The 26,689-nt window shown below is 40.8% G+C and overlaps 1 protein-coding gene across 9 annotated transcripts in view; it reads left to right on the top strand.

Moving 5' to 3' along the window:
• Positions 1-26,689, top strand: part of ST3GAL5 (ST3 beta-galactoside alpha-2,3-sialyltransferase 5) — a 297,392-nt gene that overhangs the window by 258,359 nt on the left and 12,344 nt on the right. For all 9 annotated transcript variants that reach the window (XM_029592756.1, XM_029592753.1, XM_029592758.1 and 6 more), the window contains 2 exons: positions 15,592-15,935; positions 18,708-18,894. In XM_029592756.1, coding sequence (XP_029448616.1) covers positions 15,592-15,935; positions 18,708-18,894 — 531 coding nt within the window. The remainder of the gene's footprint in view (positions 1-15,591; positions 15,936-18,707; positions 18,895-26,689) is intronic.

Genomic DNA, 26,689 nt, shown 5'->3' with positions numbered 1-26,689 from the left:
TGTCATTGGCGGATTTGGCATATTTGAAATCTATGCTTATCCATTTCTTACGTCATGGTAAGCAACCAAAAATAGAATATGATAACTTGGTAAAAACTAGAGATCAGGGAGATATTGATGCCCCAAATTTTCATTATTATAATTTGGATGTCAAATGAGGTATATTGGAGAATATATTGTGGGCCAAATATAAGTATGATGTGTTCCAGATAGTGGAAGAAAAGGTTCTCTTATTCCACTTTGGGGCTTATTTATTTTTCAGATGCTTCTTTGCCCAGAACAAGGGGGAATGTACTGTAAAAATCTATGATGGCCGCATGGAGGTACATGTGCAAGAAATTGAGGTTAATGGCTTGGAGTTCAGTTCTTTCGCCCATTCAGAATGATATACGTTTTATGCCTGGGTTGGACAGCTAGGTGTTTATTGATTGGAAGTCTTGGGGCTTGCATAGCATTTGAAGATGATAGACAAGAATAAGTGTTGCTTCATGATTTTTCAACAAGTACAGAGTGTATTCCATATTCCTATCTAGCACTTTTAGTTTTTTGTTTTTACAAGTGAGACATTTTCAGTCTCTCCAATTATTCGTTTGACAGCTGAGATGGAGGGGATAGCTACGGGAAAGAATTCTATATTACACACTGGTATAGTTTTTGTAAAAATCTTCATTCTGAATTAGCAGGGGAGGTGGGTTGGTCGACTTTGGAAGCGTGAAACTGAGGAGCCATGTACTCTTAAGAAATTGAATGTATTTTTTGTGGACATTCACAAACTTCCAACTGCAGTACACTATAAAGAAATGCAATATAAAATTCTTTCTCACTGTAAAGCAGATAGGATATGTTTATATGAAATGGGTCCGATACACATATGGCATTGTTCACTGTCTAAGAGGGAAGTGGGCTCTTTTATACACCTTTCTTGCTTGTCCTAAAATTTCTAACTCTTGGCAGGAAATTATCTTCTGTTTGAAGGCTTGTGTGCGGAGTGTCCTTACCATTAAAGAGGGAGATTTTAGAAGTGGGAGATGTAGAAAGAATGAGGACTTTGTTTCCTCAGCTGAATAAGGGACAAATGTCTCTTTATTACTGTAGCTCTTGCGGTGGCACGCCAGTGCATCTCGAAAGAATGGGTCTCCGATTCTCCTGTTTGGTGTGAGCAAATGTCTGTTATGCAACTGGAAAGATATGATGGGTGCTACTTAACAAGTGCAGTGTCAGGGGCTTATGTGAATATTTGGCAGTGTTTCTTTTAATTGTCACATAATGTGCGAATACGACTTGAAGAGCTGGTTTACTCTCCAGTCTGGAAACTAGCAAGTGCATAAACGAATGGAAGAGGGGTTGGATAGGAATGATGGTATGAATGTGTTGTGTATGTGAGTATGAATATGGATAGCTAAAGGGGGCAGGGATATTTTCTGCTGTCGGGGGAGGGAAAGTGGAAGTATATAACACAATATATTCCTGTCTTACATTTTTATCTGACTTATGAATGTTACCTTGCTGCTATTTGCTATTACGCGTTTAAGATGTAATGCAGATAGGATTGTTCTATGGTTTGGTTTATACAGTCCTTAGCTTATCCAATAAAATGATTTTTTTTTTGGGGGGGGGAATAAAAGCTGATTCTACTCCTTAACAGCAGGCTCATGTGACAGTGGACATGATGGGAGACAGCCTGTTGCTAAGAATGGCCTGCTCAAATGGATATAATGTCTGTAAAGGCTGTTTCAGCTTCAACAAGTTTTGTTGTTTTTTTTTTTGTCTGTCTAGCCATTTCAGTTAGCTTAAACAATGACCTCTTTATAGAACAATGTCAGTTCTTTGTCCCATACACTGCTGTAGCTTCCATCTTTGGTTCAGAACCATCATGTTTGCTTCACTCACACACAAAAATCTGTTAAAGGTGGCCTGGGCTAAGCCCTGCGGACCCAGCCACATATGCCTGTATTTCCATTAGGATTTACACTCAAATGGTTCTCTTATGACCTGCCAGATAGACCTAGATACATGTGCCTGTGTTTTCTAGGGATGTGCAGCCAAAATGTTTATTTTTTGCCATTTCAATTTTGTGTGTGTTCTCATTTCATCTTCCGTCACTGTGAAATAAAATGGCAGAAACAGAAGCACTTCCCTAGTTTTTGCTGTGGCTTCTACTTAATGCTTATACCAACACCTTTTGCAGGCTAATAGGATGGACTTTGTACGTATCGTGAGGTATTGTCATTGTAATGTTTTTTGTGAATGTTTAAAAATCATTGAGGGTCTGTCTGACTTCATTTCCCTGCTAGTTAATGTATTCATGCACTTGGAAACACAGTCTTTATGAATGATCCTATTATTTCTGAAAGAAAAAGAAATTTTTTATTTTTAATCATTTAAAAATATGCTTTTAGTTTTTATAAAACTGAACAGAATCTAAAGTAGCCCCATCCTCAGGAATTCACTCATCTTTGCAGGAGAAAAAGGGGGCTTAAATAGCAGATTGCTTTATTCTGGCAAGAAGTATTTCAACCTGAAGTTAATAAGCATCCATTTGAAATTTTGTTACCTTATCCAGTAACAATTAGTTTTGATTAACTCCATATCACAAAGCACTAATATAAACTATTTCTCAGACATCTTAATAGTTATACAAGCTTTTAAGGATTTTAAAATGTCTTTTAAACTAATGTCTTTTAAAATATCAAACTGTTTGATATTTTAAAAGACATTAGTTATGTCAGATTTTTTTTTTTTAATTTTTTTCTTTTCAAAGAAGAATTGAATGAGCTTTCCTTTTTGGGAAGAGTTTTGTTTGAATGGGGGTTACTACTGAAAGTTATTTGAAGGTGAAAGTAAGCGTAACAGATGGAGAGAGTTATGGCATGGTAATGCGTAAGGTTGTTAAGACAGTGACTCCTTGTTCTAGTTTGGGCCTAGTTTACAGCCATGTGATAACATTAGGCCTGCTCTCAGTGCATCTTGAAAAGAGCTTAAATAAATGTGCCAATATCTAATGTAACCTTTTCTTCCGAGGGGCATCTCCTCTTAAGGGCACAAAAGAATTTAGGTTATTCGAGGCTCTTTCCTTTGCCATAGGTCCCCTGCACTTATAATACCTAAGGGGTAAGTTCTTTCTATGGGGGGAAAGTCTATGCTTGTGACCCAGGTGGTGAGGTGACTTCCTTTTTGGTGTGCTGCTGGTTAGTGGTGTTCTGAAGCTGATCTGGACAATCTTATTTATTTAATAATTTTATATACCGTCCGAGGACCACCACAACGGTTTACAAAGTGTTATAAGCACAAATGGAAAATATTGAAAGAACACAAATACAATGCAGTTAGATGATAAAACAATAAAATCAACGGGATAAAATAGAAGTAGCTAGCATCAGATAAAAATTGTACAATAATAGATTCAGAACAGAGGTATATAAAATCTTTTGGGAGAAATTTTTTTTTTATGATAAAATAGCAAAAGTAGATATCAAGTAAAGATAATATGATAATATCAGGAAAGGTACATAATGGAGATTAAGTAATGAATTATGTTGGATCCTGATAGGCCTTCATAAATAACCATGTTTTTACCTCCTTTCTGAATGTTTTTAATTCTGGGTGTAGCCGTATCTCTGTTGGGGTATCTCTGTTGGGAGGGAATTCCAGATTTTGGGGCCTGACAAAGACAGTGCACGGTTTCTTATATGGTGGAGATAGTCTGATTGCACAAAGGGAAGACCTTTATTAGCAGAGCAGAGATTGATTGCGTGTGGAGCGTGTAGTCGAATGGTGGCATTGAGCCAGTCAGTCTGTTCTCCGTATATAATTTTGTGTAAAATGCATAAATTTTATATTTAATTCAATACTTAACCGATAACCAGTGTAATGATATTAGAATTGGAGTTATATGGTCATGTTTCTTGGTTCCTGTTAGAATTCTGGCTACAGTGTTTTGTAAAAATTGTAATGGATGTATAGTAGAAGTTGGTAAGCCAAGTAAGAGTGAATTACAGTAATCAATATTTGCAAAGATTAGTAGCTAAGGGTTTAGCAGTGGTTTTAATCATTTTAAAGTTTGAATTTTGTTATATCCTTTATTTTGGCGGAGATTTTTTTGAAATTAAGTTCACAATCAATGGTCACCCCTAGGGCGCGAGTATAGGGTACAGGATTTAATGTAGTAGACTAGTCTAATTTTAAAGAAGGTAAATTGTTGAGAGTGGGTCTTCTATCTAATAAAATGACTTCGGTTTTGTCAGTGTTTAGTATAAGTTTTATGTGGGATAATAACTGTTTAATGATTGTTAAATACATTGCTGTAATTCTATAGGTAGATTCAAGAGATCTTTGGATTGGACTGAGGATCTGTATATCGTCTGCACAGATGTAGTGAGTAAGTCAGAGTCCAGAAAGAAGGAGGCAAAGGGGAAGCATATGATGAACTCTATTAGTTTTGCAGGGTTGTGGACATGCTAATCCCCTTACTGAATAAGGGGTTGTGGATGCACGTCTAAAACCAGTGTCAAACCACTGGTTAAACAGTGCACTCGGCTGAAAGCACTGTATTGCATCCACCTGTGACTCTTTCATGGTCTTCTGAGCCCAGGCTGAGTCCCTGCAGCCCTTCACTGACTTTGGAAGATTGCTAGCAGTGCTCAATAACTTGGTCTCTGAATCTAAAGGGGTAATCTTTCCTCAGAGTTCCAGATTGTAACTCGGGCAACTATTTGTTAAACACAGTCCAAATTTTTAATAAATTCTCTTGATCTCTCTATAGTAGCATCTAACCTGGCAGGGAGTGCACAGGCAAATGGCTTTCTCAGAATATCTGTGGTGAAGCTGTAGGTCTCACCCAAAAGAAAGAGGTCCATTCCTCTCTCCTCAAACTCTCGACTCCTTTTGAATCTCATCCTACTCCCCTAGTTATAGCAGGGAGCTGTAAAAGGGTATTCCCTCTAGCTAGTTTCTTTCTACAGGGACTAGGTGACATCTAGTGGTCAACCCGAAGGGGTGCCATACTAACAAATGAATCTCATCAGACTGATAAAGGCTTGGACAGTCCTTATGAGTTTTTTTTATTTGTTAAAAGTCCGCCAATCAGGGTGATGCATTTCAAAATGTCCCAATTCACCCTTTTCTCTTTGATTCCACGTCCATGTCACTACTCCAGAATTGTCTCTGGATGATATCTGACCATATTAATCTTGTGTTAGTGAACTAAGATGCCACCTCTGTGTTTATCCTTCTTTGACCCCTTGAGAGGCAGTGATGGCTTTTCCCCCTAAGTGAATCCAAACGAGGTGTGGCACTGGTGTGGTTCTCTCTGCTTGAAGTAGTATCAGCATTAGCTGGCCCTGTCTACTGTTTGCTAATCTTAGATGCTTGCCCTGCCACCTCTGGTGCTTTCTTCTTTGTCCAAAAGACGAGTGGGTGACCATATATCCATACCGTCCTTAGTCAGCCTTAGGGGTGAGACAACACAGAATCTTCCCATTAGGTGATGCAAGCAAATCTGTCCTAAATGTCAAGATCCCTGCTGTTATTTCCTGCCTGATATACAGTAACTCCTGAATCTCCCTGACTTCAACCTTCCAGTCCTGTTTAACTACTCTTTTAATCCCATGGAAGCTGTGAAAGTAGCAGTCCCAGTCTGGAAGGAGTAAGTGCCAAAGATGTCTGCATATTTGAGCCCTGCATTTTGTGGCCTTTAACTCAAAATTGCTGAAATAAAGCAGTACAAACTATAAGGTGATGACTTTCTATTGGACTAACTTAATATGTATTTTGACGGCTTTAAGGAGATAACAACTGGAAAACCAGCATCCTATTATGAATAGACCTTGCCACATCCTCATTTTTTTTCTTATCCTCCTCTCCTTAATGTTTCCCTCCCCCTTTTCTCTCCTCAGTATCCTGAGCTCTTGCAATAACAATGAGAATATATCAGTGTGTGTGCCCTTCCATATTCTCTTGCTAATGCTTGCCAAAATAGGCAACGCATCTGCTTGGCTCTATGTACATGGACTTGCTTATTGATCTGATGCACCAGTTTCCTTCCTGCCATCCTCATCCTTAGAACTAGGGAATGAGTCAGAGGACAACTCTGCCTCAGAAGGCCTGGTTTTCTTTGCCGCCCCCCCTCCCCCTGTTTTTCTTAAATTAACTAGGGTCTGCAGCCCCTTAACAGTCTACATTCAGCCTTTCTCCTTCCTCTCCTCTTCTAGCTGACCCTGACTTTCCATCCATACTTTGCACAATGGACACACCTCTTTACATTTCATTGAAATCATTTATATCATCATAAATGTCATAGTATTCTCCAGCACCCCTTTCCCTTCACTGTATCCCGGAAATCAAGCTCTAATCCTGCTCCTTGCTGCTCAGCAACTGTATGCTGACAGATCAGCTGTTTTGCTGCTATGCCGTATGCCTGCCGCCTCAACTTCCTGTGGTACCAGCTGGCTCCTAGCACAGGCATCCTCTCTAACTGCCCTGCATCAGATTTCTTTAGTAAGCTGCTCCATGCAGTGTTACATTGGCCTGGGTAACCCAGTGTTCTATTTCCTGCCAGCTGCTGCCCGAGTTTAAATACTTCTGTTCCATTCCTATGGTGTTGTCTAACCTTTGTCCCTGCTGCTGCTCTGGTAATCGCAGCCTGCTTTGCTGATTTCTGGGGGCCACTGCACACTAACTGCTGGTTTCCTGCCTGTCTCATTCCTTTCAGTAGTAGCCACCATTTGGGATTTACAGGGCCACATGGGTTAACACTGTAAATTCAGTTCCTTGCTGTTCAAATGAAGTTTCTCGCTCAGTGCATCTGCTCTGCCTCAGCCTGCTTGCTCTCAACCACTGAGCCTGTTACTGCTTTGCATCCACTGGGAATTGCCACCTCTGTGTGTTACTTCCCAACCAATTTGCTGCATCTCGAAAGGATTTGGCTTTCTTGCTACCCCTGTCAGCTTTGTGATGTGTACTCTGGATCTCGCTGGTCTCTGTCATCTTTGTTCACTGTTGCCCTTTGCTCTGCAATGGAGGGCTGTTGTGGCCAACTATCCTTTCAGAGGAAAATTTGAATGTGGCTCCATCCCTTCCTTTGTTTTTCTTGTCTGTCTCCCTCTTTCCCCTCTTGTCTTCCTTCTACCCTTTCTTCAGTGCTCTTGTTGAATGTGATGACGTTAATCAGCTCCCTATTTCTCCAGACAGGCAGGCTTCAATTCATGCTCTTTTTTTACTTGAGCTAACTGGTGACGTAGTCTGGCTTTCATCATTATTCTTTTCTTTGTGTCTGATCAGTGTCCCATTGTTTGAGTGAGCTGCCTTGGCCAGCCATGCGGCCTGCGTTATGGTCTCCTGACAACTTGTTAAAACACAGACAAAGAGGTGACTTCAAAAGTAAGGGCAAAAAGATTCATTCAGAAAGTACAAGGGATCTCTAATAGAAAAGCACAGGAAAGAATATCTGGTAACGCTGAAAGAAGCAGAAAAAGAAATCTAGATGACAAAAGCACAAATGAAAGAAAAAATAGCTAGAGAGGTAAAGTGAGGGAAGCAAGACTTTTCAGGTATTTTGGTGAAAAAAGGAAGGTGAGAGATGGTGTTGTAAGTGAGAGGAGACTAGGAGCAATGTGTGGAGAGAGATGAGAAAAAAGCAGAAATGTTAATTCTTCTGTTTGGTTTTCACTGAAGAAGGGATTGGAAATGGACCATTAATGGCTGCCAACGGTACATCTGTGAATGGAATACATATAAAATAATATTTACAGATGAATGCTTGTTTGCAACTAACAAAGCTATGCGGCTGGAAGAAATACTTCCAAGGACATTACGCTCAGAGAGATTCTGGTGGGTCCGCTGAAGGTCTTATTTAATAGATCTGTGGAGACAGGCATGGTTTCATGGAACTGAAGAATGGCAGATGTGGTAACAGAGGAGTTTGGAAACCACAGCCTGGTTAGCCTTATCTTGGTTGGGGGTAGAACTTGATGGAGATTCTACCAAAGATACTGGGGTAATCTGCGTAGAGTAGAAGTTACAGATCAAAACAGCAGAGAGATGACTACATTGTGCTTCATAGAAGGCATAGGGTAACGTGCATGGAATAGCAGTTTCAGCCCAAAACAGCAGTGGTCAAAGCTTCTAGAAAGCATTGAGGTAACCTGCACAGAGAAGCAATTACAATCCTATAAGGCAGTCCTTAGACTTTATTTACAGATCTACCCATATTAGACAAATTACTGCTGGGCAGGCTGGATGGGGCCTTATTGTTCTTTTTCTGCCATCATTTACTATCGGACTATAAAATTTACAGCATTTTATACCTATAATCCTACCTAGATCATTAGTGGTACTTTGCAGATATGACACATTAGCTGTATCTATGAAGCCAACATTTAGTATATTTTAACATCAAATAAGAAAATAGAAAAATATTTTTGGGGAACAGGCAGGAGGACCCTCCATGTTCCAGTACTGGTTACAGAGCACTTGTTAAAGGGGAGAAGTCTTCATCCCTGGACAATAAGACTTGGAGAGCCTATTGCAGCTATAATGTTGATCATTCAGGCACACAGTAAAATCGGGTGATGAGTAAGGCTTTAGAGCCTTTTATTTGACCACAAGGGTATCTCTGCAGAAGAATTTAAAAGGTCCATGTCCAGTTCATACAGCTGGTCAGTAGTGGGATAAAGGATTCCTTTGCAGATCTACCAATATGAGTAGCCCTGGAGGTGTGATCTGAATTTCAACCTACTCAGGCTATATAAGATGGATTTGTGTTTTGATATTCATGTGTGCGATACTTGCTCTCTGATTTTGATACTTACTGAAAGAGAGAGGGCATTCCGAGCTGCAGTTTTAGTCCCATGTTAGATCTTGAGCTTATGTAGAATAATATCAATGATTAGTGGTAGCTTCAAGAGGGTGAGAGGAGGCAACTGCTGTCAGTTGGTCTTCAATGTCCAGACTTGTCAATTTCTTTATGAATTCCTTAGTTCATTACATTGCTCCTATACATCTTCTGTGTCATTGCTGAACATGAGAGAGAAGGGATATCTATGGACTTCTGTGGTATGACTTATTTCTTCCATGCAATATAAGCCTGGGAATGAAGATGTCCTAGTCAGATGGCCACTCTTTTCCTAGTTCCCTAATCAACCTTTGTGGATAGCTTTTGATGTATTGTGCATTTTACCCATATGAAGCCTAGGTACAGTAGAGTGGAGAATGAAGCTTTAGATTACAGAAAGACCATATGTGCTGTTTGTGATGGGAATGGTCCTCCCTGATGTAAAGTACTGCTGATAAGGGTATCAAGGTAAAAACTAAGTGTAATTGTTGGTTCAAGGTAGTTATTCTTGACGTTTTTAGGGTTCTTAGTCAGTGGTCAAGAAGATATAGTTTGATGTGAGGTGTAGTCTCAGGGTATCCGGGGAGCTGATGTCTATAGCTAGAGTGGGCAATTCCTTGCTATGGGTCTTAGGACCTTAAGGAGGTAGAGAACCCTCTGTCAGTGGCAGGATTTATCTCTTAAACCCAGACCAACCTGGAACTGGATTCTTGTTCCTATATATCGCTATTGAGGCTTCCAAACCCTTACATCATTCCAGCTCCCAATAATAACGTAGAAAGCCACAATTCCGTTCCCAAATTCCCCCTTTTTTTTTTTAATTCATTGGCTACTAAACCCTCAACCATATCTGTGACACCACTTTGAAGCATGTATCTAACATTTGTTTCAGACAGCCCAACATCTGGGCTTCCCAACCAGTCTTGGGCGTAAAGGAGAGAAGTACAAATCACAGTGCTGCTACCTCTAGGTTTGTTCACAGAAACGGAGAAGATTCCAGGCCAGAGCTTTCAGGGGATTGACTAAGGCAACTCTTACTACCTGGGGTTCTAATTATATGACTTGAGGCACAGGATACACATAATCAATGACAGAATACATTTTTAAACGTAAATGCTCAGGTTTTTCAATACCAGAGTTTTCCAAAAGTCTCTAAATAAAACTAGTCGAGCCCAGTTCTAAAGAGTAGAACTTTAACCTCATAAATTCAGCACATTAAACTTGAGAAACTTCCAACCACAAATTAACATCCATGCAAACTACTCCAGTGCAGGTAAAGGTAACAAACCTAATATGTCTGTGCGTATTGCTCAGCCTTCCTGCTGCTCTTAATAGGGAGGTTGTCTCTTCCCAAATTCAATTCTAGGCACCAATTTTAAACTTAAAATGAAGCAAATCTCCTCTCTTTGAAATTGGCTATAGACTTGATTCAGGTTCTCTGTTAGCTGGGAAAGCTGTTCTGGACTTTTCCCTCTTCTTGCTGTCCTTTCATAACACCTCAGTTATCTCTACTGCCAAAGGTTATCTGATGGGGCTATATTTTTTCCTTTCTATTCCCACCCTAGCAAATAGGGTACGCAAACAAAAAAAAGTTCTTTCATTCAGTCCCTAATCTCTGCAGCCCAGTGATTTTATTAATATATAATCCACATGCAGCCCAGTAAAGCTTCTACTACACATCTATAAGTTCCTCTGAGCCCTGCTGTTTTCTGGGCTTAAAAGCTAGAATGTCTATTTGACTGACTGATTCTGTCTCCTCTTCCTCAACACTGTTCCCCATTTCTCTATCTCCTCTTCTACATGCCTATTTGCTGTTCCATTCTAGTTCCTTTTATGGGAACTAGCAGCCTATTGGTGAGCTGTGGGAACCTTCCTCTGACTTGGTCCCGTTTTTTGCACTACTTTTTCCCCACACTAGGTGCTAGGGAACCTGGGAATTGTAGTCCTTCTGGAGTAGCCATCTTAACCACAGCTTCAATCAAATGTTCTTGCCTTAGTCTTCAAAACTGTCATTTGCACAGAAACCAATACCAGCACATCTAAATCATCACGAGTTATAATGTACAGCAATAATCCAGGTCCCAGGTCCACTTTCCAGAGGCAATGATATAGTAGAATAAGGACACAACAAAGGCAGGCATTTGTACAGTAAGAATGTTTTATATAAGAGATATAAACTGTTACAAAGAAATCTGAAGCAGAAAGAAAAAACGTGTGCGCCTGTTGTAAATCCTTTGTGATATAGTTAAGTTTTATGGCTCTCATCTGCATTTACCTTTCGAGTGGCCTATCCCATTGGTCCTCACGACTACAAGCGGCTTCCAGGATGGAAGGAAACAAACTCTCCTTTGAAGTTTTAAAGATGTGATGCATCTGTTAAGTAAGAGGTCAGCAATGGTGTAACATTATCCGGAAAATCATCAGACCTAGCCATGTTAGGCAGGCCTTCTGTTTTGGCTATGCAACAATGCTGACAATAGTGACCCAAGGGTGAAAAGTATTCAGTTAGGGTTGACCACTTCTCTCTGTGGCAGAACAGTTTACTTTAGTCAGGCTCTTAAATAATGGCAATTCCAAAGCTGTGGTTCCAAAACTGGTCTGATTGTTTGTTATTTACATGAACATAAGAAATTGCCATACTGGGTCAGACCAAGGGTCCATCATGCCCAGCATCCTGTTTCCAACAGAGGCCAAACCAGGCCACAAGAACCTGGTAATTACCCAGACACTAAGAAGATCCCATGCTACTGATGCAATTAATAGCAGTGGCTATTCCCCAAGTATAATTGATTAATAGCCATTAATGGACTTCTCCTCCAAGAACTTATCCAAACCTTTTTTGAACCCAGCTACACTAACTGCACTAACCACATCCTCTGGCAACAAATTCCAGAGCTTTATTGTGCGTTGAGTGAAAAGGAACTTTACAAGCTGCTCCAGAGGCAAACCGAGAAACATGACAGCAGAAAAAGATTATAAAGTCTGTCTAGTCTGCCTGTCCACACAGCTCTACAATCCCTACCACTCCTTCTGATATCCTCTGTACTTGTCCTATGCTTTCTTGTATTCAGATACTGTATTTATCTCCACCACCTCCACTAGGAGGCTGTTCCATGCATCATTGAATGTACACAGTTCTCACAAATCTATGCTGAGGTGAACTTTTCCAAGTTCACATTGAGAGATCCCTAAAGTTTTTTATATTTGAATCTATCACCAACTTTCTTCTCTTAGAAATGGCAGAAGGATTCTAAAGACGTTTTTCTGTTCCTAGCCTTCTTTGAGAGTTTTGAATTGCTCTCCTTTTAGAGTTTTCTTTCCTTATCTAGGCAATTTACAAAGGGAGTCAAATTTCCTTAGAGTGTGTGTGCTAAGAGGATCCCCTTGTTTCTCACTGTTTCATGTCATTCAGTGGCTGGAAATCTCTCTCAGCTTGGGAATTCATCTCCCTCCCCACAAAGAAATTTGCGTTCATCAAATAAAGGATTATTGTCAATACCGTCTCCCAAATTGGCCCACCTAAACAAAGTTAGAGAGCAGGCACTTTCCCTAGCAGGGCCAAAACTATGGAACTCCATACCAATGGATTTGAGAGCAGAGGCAAATCCTGACTTTTAACCTTTTAGGTACCAACGTTCCACAAGTGGAATATTTTTTCATATACTTTTAATTACTTGCAAATTTTTTATACCATATTTATACCATATTTGGGTCTTAGTTAACTAAGATATCGGTATATAAAAGTAAATAAATAAAATAAATAAATAAGATATGTAAAAAGGGGCATCAGGAAATAATTCTTTCAATGAGCAGGATCTAAAAGGTTAAAAAGAAACTAAAGACATGTTTATTTCAGCAAGCTTTCCCAGATTGAATAATCCTTCCCCTTTTGCTTTGTTTTAGGATTTTGAGTATTTTATCAATATTTTTATATTTTGGTTTAATTATTGTGTATGCTCTTATTTTCTTACCGATGTATTTTATTGTATTTGGTTTTCCTCTGTAAACTGATTTGATGGTGTTTTTGGGGTTTTTTTTTTCGAATATCAGTATAGAAAAACCAAATAAATACATTCACAAGTTCAGCAGGAGCCAGACATCTGTTCCTTCACTCTTCCTGCCTTTTACTAGCCATGACTCTGGAAGTCTCGGCTGTTAACTCTTCTTTGCAAGCTGCACATGATGCCTCTACACACTTCTGACAGTCTGGCTGCAGGTTCTAAATCAGACCACACAGTGAACTGACCATCCCTTTAAAACATGCTCATAGTATTCATTGGGGCCATACTGCTAAGGGCTTAAAATATGAGTCCACAGTTCTCTGGACATACCATGTTGTCCAGGGGCTTCACAAGAATGCAATGTTGAGACTTTTTTTTTTTAATTTTTTTTCCCCACCTATATGAGCTTTCACAAACTGATGTTAAGCATTTCTTTGCATACCATCAAATATTTCTAGTTTTTTTTATTTTTACTGTGCACCCTGATGAAATACATGAATTGTTTGGGGTTTTTTTATTTTTGCTTATAGTTCATTCCTTTCATACAAGCAGCAAGCTGTCACTCTTAAACCAGCAACACTCACATTACCAGACTATACCTCCCCTACCTACACACATGCCTCCTTATCTCTACTCCCCCACCCCCCCCATGCACACACTATCCTTAGGGACCTTCATTTTCCGTTTTTATTTTTACTAGGAATTTATCATAGTGAACAGAAACTGCAGAGAAATAAGTGTATGCTAATAAATCCAAACTTTTCCCCATCTTCTTTCTCTGCTCAGTCCAAGTAAACTTGCATGTGAACATGGCATATGCATGTAAATTTACCCACATAGACAGGAAATATGATAAAAGACCAATTTTCAGTGTAAAACAGTGGTTTGCGCACACAAGTCTCTCTGAAAATTGCCTCCTAAAAATGAAGGCTAGAAACAATATCATCCTGAATGGAAAGGAAAGTGTACTGCTAATGTTTTTTGGTTGATATATTTTGATTCCTCAAATGGAGGAGTAGCCTAATGGCTAGAGCAGTGGGCTGGAAGCCAGGGTTCAAATCCCTCTGCCACTTCTTGTGACCTTTGGTAAGTCACTTTTTACCCTCCATTGTCTCGTATACAAATTGATTGTGAACCCTCTAGGTAGCACGGAAAGTAAGCTGTGGCATGGTTGCTCTCTGACTTGCCCCTTGCTATGCCTTGTTCCTGATCATGTCTTGCCTGTCCTTGTCTTGTTTGTCCCAGTCCCTCTCATCTTGCCCTTGTTTTCCCTGCCTATAACTCTGATTCTTGGTACCTGACCTCGGCCTGGATTCTGATGCTGTCTGATCCCTGCCTGCCCTGACCATTACTTGGACCTTGACACTGCCTGATCCCTGCCTGCCCGAGGTCTATTTTCTGTCTTTGTCAGACCATTCCTTATAGGACTTACGCCTAAATCTGCCGGCCCACAAAACCAAAGGCTCAACTGCGGGGAATGGGGTTGGCGTGGGTCTAGCAACAGTGGGTAGACATGCTCAGGCTTGGGACTAGGTCGAGCTTCACCTACGTCAACCCCATTCCCCGCAGTTGAGCCTTTGGTTTTGTGGGCTGGCAGATTTAGGCGTAAGTCCTATAAGGAGTGGTCTGACAAAGTCAGAAAACAGGCCTCAGGCAGGCAGGGATCAGGTAGCATCAGAGTCCAGGCCGAGGTCAGGTACCAAGAATCAGAGTTACAGGCAGGGAAAACAAGGGCAAGATGAGAGAGACTGGGACAAACAAGACAAGGACAGGCAAGACATGATCAGGAACAAGGCACAGCAAGGGGCAAGTCAGAGAGCAAGTCTGGAGACAGGTGAGACAAGGTAAGGAACTAGACTAGAGGTAAAGAAGGAACAAGCAAGGCCGAGAAGTAGCACCACACAACTCAGGCAAGATAGGACTAGTTGAGGCGCTGGATGGTTGTGCTGAACTTCCTTTTATACTAGAGCATGGATGATATCAGTCAGTGTCCACAGGAAGTGTTAACTGCCTGGTCTATAAAAGGACTTCAGGAAGTGCAGGTAGTTGTAATCAGACCCTAGGACGCATCGTGTTGCAGGAAACTATGCAGGAGCATTTGGAGGTAAGGGGTGTTACACTAGGGCCAGGGAAACCTATAATCCCTGAATGTAATCCACTTTGAAGTGTCTGAAAGGTAGAATATAAATCAAATACATTTAAATATATAAAAATTGAAATTAAAGATGAGATTTTTTGAAGTGTTATGATTAGAATTGCTTGATTTATCCCAAATGTAGGTGTTCTGCGTGACATCTGTCAGTGCATTTATTAACATACCTTTTCCATTTTCATTAGTTTTGTTCTTTAAAGCAAATATTTTTCATTTATGAATTCTGGATCGTGTGTGGTGTGTACCAGATCTGTGTATTTCACACAGTCACAGATCTGGCAGGTAACCATTCACTTCCATATTGCATTGCAGCAGGGTAACATGAAAATGGGACTTTCTGCTGTTCCTGCAGGTAACAAGTAAAGGCTTATACTCAGAGGACAGTCTTAATGCTTTTTGTATGAGAATTTAGTAACAGTAGCAATGATGAACGCACACAGCATGCCTGCATTCTTAGTCTACCACCATATACTGCCGTATATGGTGGTAGACTATTGCTCTCCAAATAGCTGAAAAAGTGAAGCGTAGTAATGAGTAGCACAGGTGTCTTGTTTTAAAGTGATTCCCACCGTTAGAAAGTTAAATTCTGGATCCTCTCTTCCTTGCAGCGAGCACAGACCTATGCCAAGCAGGTGCTGAAAGAAGAATGTCGGCCGTCTTTTGTGAAGAAGGCAATGAACAGGTTATTTACTAAAAAGTACAGCACAAATATGCCTCCTTTTATGAGTACAACTGCAGCTATTAATGCATCTCTGTTCAAGTACTCTCCTCCGTTTGGATTTCGTAACTGTTTGTCTGAACTTCAAGACATCTTAGAAGAGATGCCAGAGTACAACTTGCCAGAAGAATTGAAATCCAAGCACTGTAAGCGCTGCATTGTTATAGGAAATGGTGGAATTCTTCACGGATTACAGCTGGGCCATATTCTGAATCAGTTTGACATTGCAATAAGGTACATTTCCATTGAAAATACATAATTTCTCTTTTCATAAATTGTGGACATTAATATGGGTGTTACTCAGACTCAAAGCTTAATATTGTTTGCTCACTATGATACACTCTTTGGAATCCCACTCACCTTTTTTGATGTCTCTTGGTATGGCACAGGTCTCTTATGCTGTCTCCTGCTTAGATCAGTGGGCACCATGGTTTCATGTTTTGTGCTGTCATAACACATGTATACAGATAGTACATATATTTTATTGCTGCTTCTTGTACTAATTCCATATTCCTCAATTTCTTCTCCAAGTCATCATCAGAGATGGTAACACACTGCATCAATCTGAGCATGATTAAAATGAAGAAATCCCGCCCCCCCCCACCAACATGGTTTCTCTCCTCCTCTGAACCCAGATCCCTTTTGCTTCAGCTGCAGCATAAGCCATAAGGACAACCTCAACTAGATTTACAGTGCCTCGTAAAAGTCTTCACATTCTACTGTCTAAAAAATACAAATCAAAATGCATTAAAATAGGAGCTTGTTTCAATGATCTACACAACATACATATTCACTTTTATTGTTAAATGAACAATTATATAAATATTCCAAAATAATTTATTGTAAGAATTAAAAAAAAAGTAGTCTTGACTGCATAAGTCTTCACACCCATTGACATAGCAAAACCCAAATTAGTTCCAGTTCAAAAAATTGCCTTTTCAAGGCCCATAAGTTCTATAGAGCTCATCTGTGTCTAGTCCCGGTAACTGATTCTAATTCTCCTTCATGAAGAATTGAAGTTCTTTCTATTGCATAAAGTGAATTTAAAGCAAAGCTCAAAACATGCCGAACAAGTTGCTGCTGAAGGAACTCTGGGAAAATGTTGTTCAAAGATACAGATTGGGTTAAGTCTTTAAGAAAATTTCAAAGTGTTGCTACTTGGTAAAGTGGAAACAGATTTTCATCACCAAGACACCAAGGCTATCCTTCTAAAGTCAATAGCTGTGGGTTAAGGCAACTGCTGTGGAAGGTCACTGTGAGGCCTGAGATTACTTTAAAAGAATTACAGAGGTTTCTGGTTGAGACTGGGGAAAGTGTTAACTGTTCAGCATTTTATATGGGAAAGCAGTAAGAAGGAAGCCACTGCTAAAGATAAGCCATATGATGTGCCACATAGCATTTGCAAAGAATCACTTAGGGGACCCCCACATGTATGTGGGATAAGGATTTGTGGTGTGATGAGACAAGCGAAACTTTTTTGCTCTCATGCTAAGTGATTATGTATAGTGTTTAACAAACACAGCACATCACCCTACTAACACCATCCCTGCAGTAAAGCATGGTGGTGGCAGAGCTATGTTGTGGAGGGATGTTTTGCAAGGGTAGGGAGGCTTTTGAAAGATGGATGATGCAAAGTACAGGCATATCCTGGAGAAAAATATTTTCCAGTTTGGCACTGACCTGGAACTGAGGAAAAGACTCACTTTTAAAGCAAGAACAATGATCCTAAGCCCAAACCAAAAGTAACAATTGTGTGGACTCGGCGAGAAGAAAATGAATGTCCTCAGGTTACTCCTGGGGAATTCTGCACAATGCAAATTTGCACGGAATTGTCCAGCTGTGCAGAATTAATCCTAGGAGCAGCATCTGACCTTAGTGGAAAGAAATAGAGGCTAATGCCATGGTCTGTGCTGGGCAAGAAAATAAGGAAGAGGTCTTCATGCCGGCACTGTTTGGTTTTTTTTTTTTCTTCTCTTTCATACTGTCCCCAGTCAAAGCCCAGACCTGAATCCAATAGAAAATCTGGCAAGACTTGAAGATTGCAGTCCGCAGATGATCCCCAGCCAACTTGAATGAGCTTGGGCTCTTTTGCCAAGAAGAATGAGCAAAGACTGCACCATTCCACCTTGCCAAGTTGGTAGACACTTATCCTAAACGACTCATAGCTGTTCCTGTTGCAAAAGAGTCTTTCACCAAATCACTGAGTCAAAGGGTATGAAGACTTATGCAGTCAAGCCTTATTTTTTAAAATTATTCTTAATTACTTTTGAATATTTCTATAATTGTTCCTTCATGATGAAAATGTAGAGTGTGTTGTTTAGATCAATGAAACAAACTCTTATTTCAATGCGTTTTGTTGTCTATCTTCATAGACAACAGAATGTGAAAAATGTACAAGAGAGTGAAAGTTTTTACAGGGCACTATATTTTACTATCTTCAAAGGAGAGGGTTCCTTTCTCAGAGTGATGAAATAATGGAACATTTTACCGAAGACCATCATGGATACTAAACTAAATAGCAACCAAAGTTAATTGTAGCATTTGTAAAGGAAGATATGGGTGGGTTTGAAGTTGCAATTAGACTCCAGGAAACTGCTGATCTAGGGGTGGGGGTGTCCACATACTTCTGGATTGCCTCGTGGACACAACTGTTAGGTAATTAGAAGATGGTTATAACTGAAAGAGAGAACATGGCTTCAATTCCATTATCAGAAAATATTTTTGAGCTGTAGGTAGCTGGATATTCTGCAGATAATTCTGAAATTGGAAATATTTCAACATTTTATTTCTGTCTACCTTTGAATGGAAGAGGGTTGGGAGAATATGGAAAAGACTGCTGATGTGGTAATCTATTTGCATGTGTCAAGCAGTGCTATAGAAGTTATTAATAGTAGTAGTAGTAGTAGTAATCTATTAGTGGTGATTTTCAGAAACTATTTTTCCTTCATAAAACTGAACACTGTGCAGGTTATTTTAAAATATTAAAACATGATTTGAAAATTTCAGATTAAATAGTGCTCCAGTCCATGGCCATTCGAAAGATGTTGGTAATAAAACTACAATAAGGATGGCTTACCCAGAGGGTGCCCCACTTTCTAAAGAGGAGTATCTTCATAATGGACTCTTCGTTGCTGTTCTGTTTAAACGTGTTGACTTCAACTGGCTTCAGGCAATCCTGAGAAATGAATCACTGGTAGGTAATCACTTACCCAGAACTACAGAATGCATTGGTTTAGTGTATGCCCAGGAATGTTAATTTACTGAATCCTATTGCTTCCATTCTGGTTTGTTACTATGAATTCCTTATTTTCATGAGATAGATTTGCATACAATGGAGGCAGAGCATGTAAATCTATCTCATGCATATTCATTGAGATATCCTGAAAACCTGAGCTGTTTGTGGCTCTTGAGGACCAGAGTTGACCACTTCTATATTATAGCTAGAGTTTAAAAAAAAACCCCCAAAAAAACCTCCAGGGATGAATTGCCAGGGATGAAATGTACTCTTCATATACTCATGTTACTGCTGACCTCCTGCCCCACCTCCAATAATTTGTTTTGAGGGTGGCTGAGAAGCAAGCATATATGTTGAGTTCGTCTTACCTGGCAAGTGCACACCTCCATTCCATCCCCCCCCCCCCCCAATGCGGTTCTCTTCTCCCTGCCCCACCCATATTTTCTCTTTCTACCCTTCTTTCTCCTACTGCAGACCACTTTCTTTTCCTAGGGTTTTAAGTTGTTGCTTGCTCATCCCAGTGGGGCCCTATTTGGGACTCAATGATGCCTCACCTGCCAAAAAAAATTCACTCAGCCTTATGTGGTTCAATGAAATACATTTAAAGCCAACAGCTGTGAAGAAAAATTTCTTTTATATTAAAAGCTACAAAATATAATGCACATCTTATAGAAAGGAGAGATCGAGAACTACGCAAAGCACCAATATAAAACTCTCAAATGACTCTCCTGATAATAAGACATTATATAATATTTACACTTGTACATTTCCATCTCCTAAATCAGGTTGCATAATTGTGAAAAATTCTGTGATTGGCTTTTTACGATAAACAATTAATCTGAATGATCATATGTTAATTTGCTCTTGCTCTGCATGTAAGTTAATTCTCTTTGTATACAAATGTTATCTATGGGCCTGCTTCTAGCTGCAGTACCAGCATGGCCTTGTTATGTTTCTAAACATAGTTTGTATAATCCTGTGGCCCAGTTCTTTTCTGTTAATATAACATTTCCGTCTAGCCTCTCTCCTTCTGCAGTGTCTGCCTATCTAGCAAAACAAAATTGAAGCAAAAATGTTGTTATACATGTTAATAATAAAGCTATGATCAAAAATAAAAAAAAAAAAACTTAGAAGAATGACTTTTTGTGTGACAAGTCAAAAAGAGTTTCACTGCCTCTTCACTGCTCTCCATCACAAGTCATGCCTGTAATAGAGGCTAGGAGTACCACACCCCCAGGTGAACAAGTGAATGGATTTTTCAAATCCTGGCTATGGTTTTATTTTAAAGAATAGTAAACCTATATAAATGGGATTTTGTTTGTGGTCCTTGAGGATCAAATTTGGCTTACTCTCTTCTAGATCAGTGTTTGAAGCTATTCTTGGAGTACCTTCTAGCCAGTCTGGTTTTCAGGATATCCACAATGAATATACATGAGATAAATTTGCATGCACTGCCTCCATTGTATGCAAATCTATCTCATGCATATTCATAGAGGATATCTTGAAACCAGGTTGGCTAAGGGGTACTCCAGGACCAGCTTGAGAAATTTTGCTCTAGATCAGTGGTTCCCAGTTTGGTCATCTGAAACTTCCAACACACTTGGTTTTCAGGATATCTGCAGTGAATATTTGTTCAGGAGATAACATTTACACATACATCTAAAGAGCATGTTAGTATGAATATTTTGTGTCCTTGACACGCAAAAGTGTGTGTTTGGTTTTTTTTTTTAAGTGATTTTTAACCCAGTCCGTGGGATATACCCAACCTTTCTAGTTTTCAGCATACCAACCACAAGTATGCATATGAGAGGCTTTCATATGATAGAGGTAGTGCTTGTAAATCTATCACATGTATATTTATTTATTTTATTTATCTACAGACTTTTTTCTATTCCCTATATCAGAAAAACTGCTAAGCAATTTATACCAAAATATAAAATACAAAGCAAATAATGTAAAATACACCATAGTCATCCTTATCTTCTATCGTTTACCTGTGTGAATTTTAATAACCTTTCCTTTCTCTTCCTTCTCAGCCAAGTTCTTATCACCCTGTTATATGTAACTGCCTTTTCAACACCATTGTTATAGTTATGTTTACTATGCACCTCTGTTTTATGTGAACCAGCACGATGTGACTGCTGTCTCGAATGCCGGTATATAAAAATCTGAAATAAATAAATATAAATAAATAAAACAATGTACAGGGCATACAAAAAATAAAAATTGTACATTATACATAAAGGGGCGGATTTTCAGAGCCCTGCTCGCCTAAATCCACCCAAAACCGGGCGGATTTAGGCGAGCAGGGCCCTGCGCGCCGGGAAGCCTATTTTACATAGGCCTACCGGCGCGCGCAGAGCCCCGGGACTCGCGTAAGTCCCAGGGTTCTCCGAGGGGGGCGTGTCGGGGGCGGGCCCGGTCGTCGCAGCGTTTTGGGGGCGGGTACGGGGGCGTGGCTACAGCCCGGGGCGGTCCGGGGGCGTGGCCGCACCCTCCGTACCCGCCCCAGGTTGCGGCCCGGCGCGCAGGAGGCCCGCTGGCGCGCGGGGATTTACGCCTCCCTCCGGGAGGCGTAAATCCCCCGACAAAGGTAAGGAGGGGGTTTAGACAGGGCCGGGCGGGTGGGTTAGGTAGGGGAAGGGAGGGGAAGGTGAGGGGAGGGCAAAGGAAAGTTCCCTCCGAGGCTGCTCGGCGCGCGCCGGCTATACAAAATCCATAGCCTTGCGCGCGCCGATCCAGGTTTTTAGCAGATACGTGCGGCTCCGCGCGTATCTACTAAAATCCAGCGTACTTTTGTTTGCGCCTGGAGCGCAAACAAAAGTAGGCTATTCGCGCTCCTTTTAAAATCCGCCCCATAATGCAGGAACTTAGGTAAAAGCCAACTGGAAGTTTTGATTGTTTCATAAAAATCTTAGGGGCGGATTTTAAGAGCCCTGCTCGCCTAAATCCGCCCAAATCCGGGCAGATTTAGGCGAGCAGGGCCCTGCGCGCCGGTGAGCCTATTTTACATAGGCCTACCGGCGCGCGCAGAGCCCCGGGACTCGCGTAAGTCCCGGGGTTTTCTGAGGGGGGCGTGTCGGGGGCGGGCCCGAACCGTGTGGCGTTTTCGGGGCGTGTCGGGAGCGTTCCGGGGGCGGGCCCGGGGGCGTGGCTACGGCCTGGGGCGGTCCGGGGGCATGGCCGCACCCTCCGGACCCGCCCCCAGGTCGCGTCCCGGCGCGCGGGGATTTACGTCTTCCTCCGGGAGGCGTAAATCCCCCCGACAAAGGTAAGGGGGGGGGTTTAGACAGGGCCGGGCAGGTGGGTTAGGTAGGGGAAGGGAGGGGAAGGTGAGGGGAGGGTAAAAGAAAGTTCCCTCCGAGGCCGTTCCGATTTCGGAGCGGCCTCGGAGGGAACGGGGGTAGGCTGCTCGGCTCGGCGCGCGCCGGCTATACAGAATCGATAGCCTTGCGCGCGCCGATCCCGGATTTTAGCGGATACGCGCGGCTCCGCGCGTATCTACTAAAATCCCGCGTACTTTTGCTTGCGCCTGATGCGCCAGCAAAAGTACGCCTGTTCGCGCGGTCTGAAAATCTACCCCTTAGTTTGTAACATTTCTAACAGCCACAGTTAGGGAGTTCCACAGGCTGGGACCGATAGCAGAACAGGCTCTAGCAAAGAGTTTGCAGATGCAGCATTTCACAGTTGGAACAGTCAAAAGATCTTTATTGGCTGATATGAGGGTATGCTGAGGAACGTACCCAACTTATTAATCAGGTAAGCTGGGCCGTTTGAATGAAGAGCTTGAAATCTATGGTCATCAACTTAAACTGGGTCCTATACTTAACTGGAAACCAATGGAGCTGCTAGAGCCTAGGAGAAATATGATCTCTGAATGGGAAGATATTAGACATGCGGCTGCGTTCTGCAGCAGTTGAAGAGTCCCCAACATATACTGCAGCAAGCTGACATATAGAGAATTACAAAAATCTAAAGTAGACAAGGTGAACTTCTGGACTACAATTCTGAAATCAGAAGGAGGCAAGAGAAATTTAAGAGGGTGAAGAGTGTATAACTTGAAAAAAAGGCACCCTGACTACTGCTGTCAACTGGGGCTTGAGGGACAGGGCAGGATCTAAAATCACCCCAGTCACAAATAGTAGTAGCAAAAGCAAGCGTAAGATCATCCACAGTGATAAGTAAATCACAAGTAGGAGGATGTCTGCTTAACCATAGAAGTTTAGTCTTTGTAAGGTTGAGAGTTAGGCAATTATACTTAAGCCAACAATTCATAGAAGAAATACGGTTTGCTAAATTCTCACATACAGTTGCTAAAGTAGTAGTGACCGGAAATACTAACACTGTCAGCATAAATTTTAAATTCATCCACATAAGAATATGTCATACTGGGTCAGACCAAGGGTCCATCAAGCCCAGCATCCTGTCTCCAACAGTGGCCAATCCAGGCCATAAGAACCTGGTAAGTTCCCAAAAAGAAGAAATGATAGAATATGGTGATGCCAAATATAAATAAATCAATCAATTCACTAAAGCCCCAACAACAAATGTATTCCAGAGACCCACACAATTATGTAAACTCACAAAAAAAAAATTGGTCAACCGGTCATATAACTTGATCTTCTAAAAACTCTTACTTTATGTAAAAAAAAACCCCAACTCTTTTTATGCAGATGTTTGTGGGACAGACAACCCTAAGCTCTTCAATTTTATAAAAGAGCCAATTCAGGAGGAAAGTCCACTTTACTTTATTTAATCCTATCTAAATTTTATGTTTTATAGTTTTTCAAAAATCTTTAGAAATCACCAAAAACAGTCCCACACATTTCACAGAACAAATTTCTTTTCAAATGAGCATCAAGGTATTCCCAAACTTATCTTGTTATCAAATGTCCGATCCAACCCTGACACGATATCATGTTTCGAGCTTCTGTCTGCCTCAGGCGGAAAAAACCGAATCCACTTGCTCACTTTCGTATATTGTTTTGTTATTCATCCAGGACCAGTTCCATATCTTCACTACAGTAAGATTGACAAAGACTGAACTTCTGTGGTTAAGCAGACCTCCTCCTTGTGATTTACCTATCACTGTGGATGATCTTACACTTGCTTTTGCTACTACTATTTGTGACTGGGGTGTTTTTAGATCCTGCCCTGTCCCTCAAGCCCCAGTTGACAGCAGTAGTCAGGGTGCCTTTTTTTTTTTTCCCAGTCATGCACCCTTCACCCTCTTAAATTTCTCTTGCCTGCTTCTGATTTCAGAATCGTAGTCCAGATGTTCACCTTGTCTATTTTAGATTTTTGTAATTCTCTATATCTCAGCTGTGAAACGTGCAGGATGGTTTTTGGTGATTTGTAAAGATTTTTTTAAAAATATAAAATAACATAAAAAAAAATAGATATGATTAAATAAAGTAACGTGAGCTTTCCTCCTGAATTGGCTCTTTTATAAAATTGAAGAGCTTAGGGTTGTTGGTCCCACATAAACGTCTGCATAAAAAGAGGGGTTGTTTTTTTTTACATAAAGTAAGAGTTTATAGAAGATCAAGTTATGACCAGTTGACCAATTTTGTTTTTGTAAATATAAATAAATAACAGAGGAGAGGGCAGAACCCTGAAGAACCTATCTCACTAAGGATTTCCAGGATGAGATAGACTGACCAGATTTAACATGGACTAGATTGTGTGACAAAAATGAACAGAACCAAGAAAGGACAACCCCTCTGAAACCATATGACTGCAATCGATAGAGAATGGAATGGTTGACACAGTCAAATGCAGTAGAGAATGTCCAAGGATACTAAAATTAGAGATCAACCCTGAACAAAATGCAACAAGATATAATCAAAGATAGCAATAGAGTTTCAGTGCTGTGATTAGCTCTGAAGCTGCATTGATTGTAATGTAAAAGATTGTCTTGAATAAATGCAGTACACTCTGACAGGGCCAGATTCTCTAATTGGTACATTTTAAAACGCCAGTGTGTTTAAAAAAAAAAGGGGAAACACACATGGTCAGGCCATGAGCGCAAAAGACCCAACTTTAAAAAAAAAAGAAAAAAAAAAAGAGGGGGGCATGGGAGGGCCGTGGGCTGGCTGGTACAGCACTATTAGGCACTGTCCCAGTGAAGAGTGCGCTGGCAGCTGGCCGGCCCATGCAAATTAGTGCTGCTCGGGACAGCAGGTAAGTAAAGGGGGAAAAACCCCCCTAGTTAAAGGGTTTTTAGGGGTCGGGGAAGATAGGCAAGCAGGTTGGTAGGGGATGAAGGAAGTTCCCTCCCAGTTGCTCATTTATTGGAGCGGACTGAGAGGGAACTGGGAAATGGCCCTATCGCATTGCCGCGTGCATGTAGCAAAATCCCCCCCTTGTACGCGCAGGTAACTGATTTTATAACATGCGCATGTTAAAAATCGGTGCATCCATGTGTGCAAGCCAGAAGCCGTGCGCACATGGACGCCCATGCGCGGGTCTGAAGAATTCACCTTTTAGAGTTTAGCAAGAATTGGAAGATTAGAAATTGATCTATAGCTGTTAGCAGATGTAATAGCCAAATTGATCTTTTTTTAAGACTGGTTCGCTACAGTTTGCAAAAATCTGGAGCAATGCCCTGTGTGAGAGAGATTCACAAGACCAGTAAGCAAACTAAGAAAAACTGTGAGCCAATCAAAATATCAAGAGTACAGTATGAGGACCAGAGAAATTTGTGAAACTTTTCAACCTCAGTACTAGTAGCATAGTCAAATTGCGACCAGCAGAGGAACATGGCATCCTACATGGAGGGATTATGCAGAACAGGAACAGTGGGAGTGGGTTGCAACAATGCAGTTTTATCAAAGCAATATGTGGTAAAAGATTCACTATCTATTTTGGGCTTATTCATGGTACTTTTAGATGGCTGAGATAAACTGTTGACAATAGCAAATAATTCACAAGGAAGATTGTGAAAGTATGCTTACAGAAATGAAAATCAACAAACCACATGTGAGAGAACAAATGGTTATTTGCAAGATGGAGTAACTGCGGTTTTCTATTTTTTATGTTTATTAATACCGCATGATAACCAGTTCTAGTATTATTTACAGAAATGAAAAAGCAAATGAGCTCAAGCTGATTTATAACTAGCCTTGGAGGAACACCATCATCGCTCACCTTGTCGTATAACTCTTGTTTTATCAAATTAGGTGTAAACCATGGGACTCTGTCTAGGAAGGATAGATTTAGTCCTTCAAAGGGGCTGTTCTATCAAGAATGGTAGTCAGGGTGGTGTTGAAGGAATGTACTGCCTGCTTAACATCAGTGTTCTTTAGGCAAATGTAAGGAGCTAATGTGGCCTGTTCAAAAACAAACTTATCAAAGTCAGCTTGCCCCATTAAAGTGGATATCATGAAAACTTAGCTGACTGGCTGGGTGGGTCCTGAGGACTGGGTTGAGAGCTCCTGTTGTAAGTAAATTTAGGAGTGTAGGGATCTGACTTCTACAGGACACTTCCAGTTCGCCTCCCACTTCACTTCTCAATCAAAAGACAACATGTTCTCAGAATTAGACTTATTTATCAGATTTGGCAGGATTTAGTATTTAGAAGATAACAATTCCTATCTCTGAAATCTTTGCCACTAAGCATCAGTTAACCCTAAAGTTCTGTACCGGGGTGGTTTCAAACATGCCATAAACCCTAGCTGCATAGTAGCTTGATAGGCTTAAGCAGTGATAAGCTACTTTGCTGGTTCATCCCACTTAAGGGGAAATGTAGGGA

This window comes from Rhinatrema bivittatum, chromosome 1 (assembly GCF_901001135.1).
Source record: "Rhinatrema bivittatum chromosome 1, aRhiBiv1.1, whole genome shotgun sequence".
NCBI lineage: Eukaryota > Metazoa > Chordata > Amphibia > Gymnophiona > Rhinatrematidae > Rhinatrema > Rhinatrema bivittatum.
This window is presented reverse-complemented; position numbering and strand designations above follow the sequence as displayed.